Source organism: Zychaea mexicana, assembly GCF_025766255.1.
Source record: "Zychaea mexicana strain RSA 1403 chromosome Unknown BDB00scaffold_128, whole genome shotgun sequence".
NCBI lineage: Eukaryota > Fungi > Mucoromycota > Mucoromycetes > Mucorales > Lichtheimiaceae > Zychaea > Zychaea mexicana.
The window spans coordinates 31,606-40,710 of NW_026516791.1; the positions used below are offsets into that span (position 1 = coordinate 31,606).

Sequence of the window (9,105 nt, forward strand, 5' to 3'; positions counted from 1 at the left end):
ATACATGCAGTGGGTAGCCATAACAACTGCGGCTTTACCCCTTTCAACTCTTTTCCCATACTTCCTTTCTTTCCTTTACTGCTTTTGCTACGCCCTTCCTTTTCCATTACTCCTTCTTTTACTTTTCACTACTTCTTGTTTATGCTTCCCTTTTCGTTTTCACACTGTCACTCCGCTCGACTTGTTCTTTCTTTTTTATGTGTGCTACGTTCATCCCTTTTCGTTCACTCTTGTCATTTTCCCAGCCATTCCCTTTTCGTTTACTCTTGTCATTTTCCAGAGCACCTGAGACAATTACTTTTAGTCGTATTTGGAAGTAGCTTTTGTTCCCTTGTAATCTTTATTTCGTACCTTTTCAAGTTGGGTTTCTGTGAGTACGTGGTCTGCATCCTCAGAGTCGCCTGCATTATGCGAGGTCGCTTTGTACTCTCGGGCTTGGGTTGGCAAAGCTTGAAGCTTTTCTATATTGAACTGATGTGCACCGCTTTTGAACGGTGTGATGACAGGAAAATCGTGGGGTAGCCGGTGAATTTCGATGATGCGTGGAGCGATGAGTGTGAGGAACTCTGACGAAGCCAAGAGATTGTGGCGAACAAGATAGAGAAGGCGAAGAAGGTCAGGGTCAGTTTGTCGCACTGGATGATAGAGCGAAAAAATGTCAATGCCTTGAAAATTTGGCTGCACTGAACAGGCTTGTCGTTTTCGCCAAATGGGAGAAGCTGTGCAAAGTCTCCAAAAAATGCAACACCGACGCCACCCCAGGGATCAGGTGAGCGCCTGACATTACGAAGACAGGCGTCGAGGTTGTCGAGAACGTGAGCAGAAATCATCGAAACTTCGTCAATCAGTATCACAAAGCGACTGTGTAGTTTTACGAATTCCTCTACACGTCAATAATTAGGGGCTTGTTGTAATGAACTCAGGCCAAAGAATCTGTGCAGAGTCTGCCCTTTGATATTCCAAGCAGCTACACCAGTGTATGCTAATTTCAATACCTACTAGAGGAATCAGTACTGGCGTTGATACTTTTTTTTTGGAGGCGTTTCTATGAAAGAGTATATACCGAGTATCCTATGCTGCAGAAGTGTTCAGCTACTATGTGAAGGACAAATGACTTGCCTGTTCCGGCGCTTCCGTGCAGCAGTAATTGTTTGCCTCTCGATAAATATTCTACTGTATTGCTGTATGCGGTGTATTGGGACGGAGTGAAATCCTCAATATGTCTTTGTGCGGTCTCTCTGAAATGCTGTCGTTCTTCTTCTAAAGCAGGAATTTGCCACTCAGTCGAGGGCGGTATAATGTGCTCGTTGCGTTCTTGGTGATCGGCTATATCTTCCATAGTACTCAAGGCTTGCAGCTGAACGTCACTGAGGTTTCCTCGCGGAGGCTCAGTAATGTGGCCACTTCTGAGCTGGTTTTAGTAACAAGCTGTTGGAAAATGTCAGTGTTGCTTCACATCGATTTTCTTGGTGATTTACTGTACCTCTGTATGTGCCAAATTCTTGCAAATTGGCTACCTCTGTAAGTTGTCGGAAAGCTGTTCGAGTTACTAGTTGTTGGAAGTAGTATGCCTCGCCGGCAGATGCAGGCAGGAAGCGGGTACGCCAGAGAGCCTGTCGATTGCGGCGGCTTCTCCGTAACCAGTGGGTGCCGTCTGTCCCGAGTACACTGCCTCTGCATGCCCGTGGTACTTTGCGAAACGTAGTAAAAAACTGTGGCATTGTCAGCACATTACACTCATCGTTTAGAGGCCGACATTCGTATGTTTCTTGTGGTGGAGTAATGTGTGAGTGAAGTTGCTTATTTTGCGAAACCATACTGACACATTTTAAACACCGGGATACAATATCCCAGAGTTTGAAGTTTCGTGGGTGACACTAACCAATGTAGGTCTTGTATGTGAGGTCGGTTCTATTCAGTGGTTCAGCTTCGGTGTTGCCGTCTACAGAATCATTATCGTCGCTTTGCTCAGTGTCACTGTCTGATGTCGATGTGTGCCTCCGGCGTCGGATCACACAGTAGGTGTTGTCTGGTAGGTTGGTGTTGATGTATACGACTTTTCGGCTGCTTCGTTCTTTGTGCCATCCCAAAACATCGTACACTGCTTCCACAACACCTACACTTCTTCCGTGAAAGTGCTGAGATCTGGATGTTGGTTGTTGTTGCTGCTGCCTCACGTCGACAATTTCGTACTCGTGCACAGTGTCGAACTTGGTCAAGTACTTGCAGAGATAGCGCATTGCGTGGTGACCCTTGTTCAACTGGATGTCCATGTTGCATTGTGCCCAGCTGAGCAGGAGGGGATTGTATGGGTTTATGAATGCTGCTTCAGGGCTACGTTTGTACACCACTCGTCCATCTACGTAGGCAGTTTGGTCTTGAGGCTCTTGGGGGTAGCGGAATCGACACAGCGAAGATGGTGTGTTGCGGCAGTAACTAGTACAGTGGTGAATTTGGTGTCTCCGTACCAAACGATCCAACTCCGAACCGAATTCTAGGAAGTCGGCACAGACAATGTTCGAGTCTCGAAGCTGTTCAAAAGTTTTACCGGTCCAAAGGACGAGGTGGAAGTGTGGTGAGCCACGTGCTTGAAGCTCTAGTACCCAGTAATAGTCTTTGATGGTGCCGACGTGATTAGAAAAAGATCGAAGGATTTTCTGTTGCCAGAGATCGTTCCACATGTGGCGAAAGTGGTTTGCGAAGAGGACAGGATCGTCCCAGGGCTCGCTCGATCGTACTGTGCGCAAGATTTCGGGAGCAAAGTCATTGCACGTGAACGTAACGAATATTTGAGGCTCTCTGAGCTCTCGGAACATTGCCATTAGATTGAGAAAACGCGTACGTTTGTATGCGTAGCTGGATCGAATGATGTGCGGAACTCCAATGGTGAGGTCTTCGCGAATGTGAGTTTGGCCGGATTGCGTGTCTGTGGTGTATATGTCGCAGGTGGTGCGTAAGTTTCTTAATTGAGAAGGATGAATGACGCGTTGGCAGAATCGAGCAATAGTGAGTTTTTCTAGGTAGTCGAGGCAAAAGAAAATAAAGCTAGGTGATCTACCGAATCGGCGATCGTCTGGGTGTTGGAGAAGCATTTTGATGTGCTGCTTCATGGTGAGATCTTTGCGATTGTCGTAATTCGGTGAACCAGTACCATCTGGGAAAAGCCAGGGGAAAAGAAGTGCGAATAAGTTCGGGTCTGTGTACTTGATTGAGGCATGCCCAGAAGGTGTCACACTCAACTTTTCGAATCGATTTGCAAAGTCTGTCGCAGACGGGGGTATGTCACTGGCTGGCATTACGTAGTTTTCCGTCCAGCCAAAGGAAGCCAGCTTTTTCGACTTGTCCCTCATGAAGTAGTTAACCATTTCGCGAGCAGTTTCAGTTGTAACAAATGATTCTATGTGACGGTTTCCAGCCTCCAAAAGTGCTCGGTGAGCTGCCTCAACAGCTGTTAGATGAATTACTGCAAAAACGTGTCAGTAGTTGTGTAACACGATTTGGTGTTGGAATTGGGTGTTTGTGATTTCCTGAGAAGCATACCTGAAGTTGTTTCTTCGTCGTAGTGTAGTCCGAGTGTTCCGTTGAAAATTAACCCGGCGAATTCATAATTATAATCTAAGCCTACAGATCCTTGGACGTGGTAGTGGCCTAGGATGGAGTGGTTCCGAGAGCGATTTCTGGTAATGTTGGTGAGCATTTTGATTGGAGACAGGGTTGCAAGTTCTCTGTAGTTCAGATCCTGGACTTGCTCTGGTATTGCTGAGGGCCAAGCTGGTAACATGCTCACCCAGGAAGGTGTTCCTTTCTCGTGAGATTTGCACACTACTACTCTCATGTCGTCTGTAAAGATTGGATACAGATTCCAAGGGCGGCAAGGATACTCGTCGCCCTGAACGATTGTTCTCTTGCACACTTCGCGTGGGTATAGTACTTTGCAACAGTATGCACAGTAGTAGCATGGTGTTGAAGAATAGTACTGCCGGTATTGTTGGACAGAACGACGTTGTTGATGTGTTAGTGCAGGAACTGTAGGGGTGGTTCTTTGCATTTTCGTTGTGGTAAGTTTACAGTATAGTTTTGTAGGTTTAAAATGTGATCTGTGTAGATTTCAAAAAATCGTGTTTTTCTTTGTATTTTTTATTCCCACGTTAACATTTAATTTCTACTAATAGTACTGCATGGTTACTTATTCGCGTTCTCTGGAATTTGGATAACTGCAATTTGGGATACCGTATCCGGATGGTGGTGGTACATATTCACGTGCTACTAATAGAACTATTTAGTGTTATCTGTAAGTTCAAGTACGTGATACGGTATCCCACTAGAATCTGAGAGTTTTATTTGCACAACTGGACCGGAAATAGTGTTGAATGTGAGAAAATGGATATTTATTTCTAATTTGGAAGCATCCTTGCTAAGTCGGAGAAGTCATCTTCATCTTCTTGGAAGGCGAATGCTTCTTCATCGAAAACATCCGCTTGTTCTTCCTCTTGCTCTAGGCGTAGTCGGGCGGTGAATGCGTGCTCTTCACCTTCAAAGGTTCGCTTTTGTGATCTAATTTGAGTACCCTGTTCGTCAAATACAGCGCCGCCTGCAGACCGAACCAATGTTACCACAGTTTCCGTTGCTTCGTCGGAATCTGTTTGATCTGTCTGATCGCTGTGTACGAAGAAACTAGACACCCCATCCAGCTTTTGTCGTATGTATAGTGGAACGTCTGTGTCGGACTGGGGTACCTATGTTGACGACGGTCTGATTAAGACAGAGGTAGTTCGTTGCGCAATGTCGTCGAATGGAACGAAAACCTCAGAGGTACCAGTAACAGTAGTAGAGTAAATCCTGTCCGGGTGTGTGTTTCCAAGATTCATTGTGACATACTGTGCTTCGGAAATCTGTAATCTAACATGTGTCACATCCCTGGTCAGGGTAGTGTTAGTGCTGAATTATATCTGTGTTTTGCAAGAAAATTATTATCGAACCTATCCGCGGTCCATGTGTCCAGGTAATACTTGTCCCCTACTTTACGTATATTTGGACGAAAGAAAACAGTGAGAGATTCCAAGCTCATTACGTATACCCCGAAAGTCCCAGAAGGTGATTCTGTGCCTTATTTATGTAATTTTTTTTACTTTAAGGCGGAGAAACAACGCTTTGTGAGTATCTTTGTGCTGCTCGTTTGCTGTTTTGACATATAAATAGTGCAGAGTTGCAATTCAGTGTAAGAATATTGCCTTATTTCAAAACAACCGTTTCTTTTGTACTTCTTGAACATGACTCACGCATCCATTTGCACTGGTGTGCTCACAACTAACGTCGAATACAGGGTTCACGATCGCGGTCCACGGGAGGCCTATGCCAGATTTACAATCTTGTGTGAAGGAAATTATATCAATGTAAGTATGTTTCTGTGATGAGGAGTGTCCTGCCCATGCTTAAACTAATGTACTCACTACTTTTTCAGGTGACGGCTGCCAAACCCGAGTGCGTTATGTATTTGACTGAAAACAACGTTGCCGAAGGGCACGCAATCGTTGTCTATAGCCCCTTCCAAATTTCCAAGTATCGGGGCAATCAAGGCACGTACCAAACAGCATTCCGTCTCAACGCTCACGTTCTCCGTCTCGGCTTGCAGTGGCGAACCATCATCGGCGATTCGCAGTCCGGCCCCCCCGAACCCGTTACGTGGGAGCAAGTTCTGGAACGACTTGAGGCACAAGAAGTGATTCCCACGGCTCCAACAGAGGAGCAAGTTGCTGCCTTGGAGCGGTGCTTCACCGAGGCCGTGATCAGGTACTTCGGGCGGCGTAACTGGCCCAACGCTACCAACGTTGTCGTCCAGCTGTTTGGGCGCTTCGGCGACCGGCTCTGGGTCCCAACCAGCATCAATACCGATGAAGTTCATGAAGTTATTGGTGGACAGTTGTCCAGGACGGAGGTGACGGGGTTATGGGAGGAGGCGACCCAACACATTGTAGCATTCGTCGATGCCAGAGGCACTAACTGTGCCAATAATCGTAATGAAGAAGAGCCGGAACAACAACAACAACAACAACAACAGCAACAGCATCAGCAGCAACCACAACAACAACAACAGCAACAACAAAGGCAGCAACGCACTGCCAGAGGTGGTCGTCAGCCACAGCATCAACACCTGCGCTACTCGACCAGTGGCGATCACGTCACCCCAGGCACCGAGAACATGGACGAGGATCCTTAAATACATTTTTGTCCAAGTCAACACAAACATTTTTTGTCTCAAATCACCACATATACACAAACATTTTTTGTCTCAAATCACTACATATACACAAAACCTTTTTGTCTATAATTTCACATACGTAAGTTTCCCCCACAATAAAAATACTGTTGAGAACAATTACATATTATTAAATTGTTGCGCATTCATTTTTAACAAAAGCGTGTATGTTTACAAAGTGTACCACTATCTTGCGGGGTTGTATGTCTAGCGTCGTACATAAGATTCGAGTATTTGAGGTTTCGTCTTCCCGCGAGTTGTGCTACCACGTGTTAGGGAGTTTGCGTATTTTTGATTATTTATAGTCTGAGCTTTGTGTGAACATAACTGTTTTACGTTTTTATCTACTTTTCGAATGCTGCCCGACTTACTGTGCTCTGATCTGTTTGTGTTGTTTGTCGGCATTAATCCTGTCCTCGATAGTAGTGCCAGTGGCCATTTTTACGAAGGACGCTCGAACCATTTTTGGCATTGTTTAAATGCTACTGGTGAGGGGCTTTCTGCTGTAGATTGTGATTTTTGTTATTCCTTTTGTTGACGGATCCGTTTCAGACTTAGTGTCCTACAGAGTTTCTCCCAAAGATGATTCTAAGCTACCGCGCGACTTTGTTTGGGTTTTACGAATATCTGTCGCAGACCGACAAGGACGGCAAAAGAGTTGCACGATAATGAAATTGTTGAAGGCTTAGAGGTGCTCAAGTTGAAAATCGAAAGATACCAGCCAGCTTTCGTGTGTTTTCTCGGCATCGACATGTACAAGAAATACATAAAGAAACGTACCATTACTCCCGGACTTCAGAAGGAAAAGTGTCGTTGGGGTGCCAGGGAACACGATGTGATAAGATTTTTTGTTATGCCGAGTACTAGTGCACGAGTTGTTGCTTTTCAGCGGGACGACAAAGTTAAGCTGTTCCAAGAACTGTCCAAGGAAGTAGAGTTATTCCGCGTGGCTACGTATCTGTTAACGAGCTAAGCTGACCAGTGACACTTGACCTTACGGTGAAACATTGAATTCATTCCTCTTTTATGGTGCAACCGATTTTAAATAGACAAAATTTTTAGATTTTTTTGGAATCTATCTAGTCAATGGGAACAAAAAAAATCAAAAAACCAATTCACAAGTCTAATAGAGTGACATATGTAGTTTAAAACTTGTGTTTTAGATTCTTTTTAAAAGTTGATCTCGAGGAGCAGATAGCATTTGAAGTTGGGGACTTTTGGGGACTTTAAGCAGGGAAGGCTGAAATTTTGTTATATTTTCAAAGACCGTTAAGCCGTTTGTGTCACCTAAAATATCAGCAATGTTACACAAGCTTCATGGTATTCTGATATACATAGCTAATTATATTCATGATTGTTCCTTGTTCTTCCTCTGCCTTCTTTTGTATCATTTATCATGCCTAAACGTAAAGGAAAAGCTACTGCTGCTATGAAAAAGGCGCGCTTAAATGGAAAATTTGCTCCTGAGGTTAGATTATATATGCTGTACTACACATCATCATTTGCTGATTAGATATATTCATTATATGTAGAGTGTCGTTACTATCGTAGCTACAGTACCTGATGTACCTGAACCTGAAAGTGTCCCAGCTATGGCTGCAGAAAATACCATCGAAGAGGTTAATCAGCTGGATGACGTGCAGTCATCCATTTTGACCTATGAAGAAGATGTCGACGATTGGATGCTGTGTGGCTTTTCAGAAGATGAACTGAAGGAAATTTTGTGGCGTAGTCTTCTCTCTTGGAAGCCCAACAGTGACAGCTATCTTAGAAGCTCGCATAGGAGAGGTGCATTGAGAGAAATACAAACCATGATAGTTTAAATGCTGATTTAAGCAAAATTTGTATGTAGGCACTTCGGTTATGTCAGTCTGGCGAAAGGAAAAAGATGATAAGGAAACCAAAAAAATCGCAAAAACGTGTCATTGGATGACGGACTTCTACTCTCTTACTGCTACTACAACACCTTCAGTTGCTGGCGATAGCTCCGACTCCACACCGGATCCAACAATCATTGCGGCGCCAACATTGTCAAAAAGTCAGCAAGAACTCGAGCTAATTGTCGAACATATGCCAGCTCTATCAAAAAAAATTAAGCGCGTCTCTAATTCCAAGTCGGAAATAGGTGGTTTGAAAGCCTATGAATCCCTTCGCTTATTAAGTATTTCCAAGTACTTTGAGTGCCGCCAAAATGGCATGAAGAAAGGTGAAGCATGCATGCAAGTAGCAACGACGCTTTGGCAAGGTGGCTCTATTTACCGCAGCTGTGCAATTGGCCATTGGACAAAGACGTATCTCGCTTTGAACGGTCACTTACCATCGCACCGTCAAGGAAAGCATGCCAAGCGCAAATCATTTTTGAGCGACGAGGATGTGAAAAAAGCATGTATTGCTTTCTGGAAGAAGACCAAGCCAGAGCTGCGCTCAGCTGCTTTGTTGAAAAGTGAGCTGCAAAATCGAATAATTCCAGAAACACTTGGAGTACAAGGATCTGTAGCTGAAGATACGATTTTGAACCATTTGCATGCATGGGGCTACAGATATAAGCGCTACACGAAAAATGTGAGTAGAAGGAATAGGCAGCAATGATGATGTATAATTACGTCAAATATTGACTAATCCTTATAACCCCATAATAAGATTTACTATGACGGACATGAAAGACCTGACGTTGTAGCATACCGCATTGAATGGGCAAAAAGAATGTTGGATTACTGAAAGCTGATGATTCAGTATACAGGTGATGATATGGAACTAGAGATCATGCCAGATCTAATAAACAGACGTCTCCGCCATGTCCTCGTCACTCACGATGAATCCACCTTCTATTCAAATGATGCCAAGGCTGA

General features: G+C 44.4%; 1 protein-coding gene across 1 annotated transcript; it reads left to right on the forward strand.

The window, feature by feature from the left end:
* Positions 1-5,270: 5,270 nt before the first annotated feature.
* BDB00DRAFT_878186 (uncharacterized protein) lies at positions 5,271-6,217 on the forward strand (the record flags this gene model as incomplete). The annotated part of the gene is made up of 2 exons (XM_053127707.1): positions 5,271-5,393; positions 5,462-6,217. 2 exons carry the CDS (start codon positions 5,271-5,273, stop codon positions 6,215-6,217), a joined length of 879 nt encoding a protein of 292 aa, XP_052973994.1.
* Between the last annotated feature and the right edge of the window lie 2,888 nt (positions 6,218-9,105).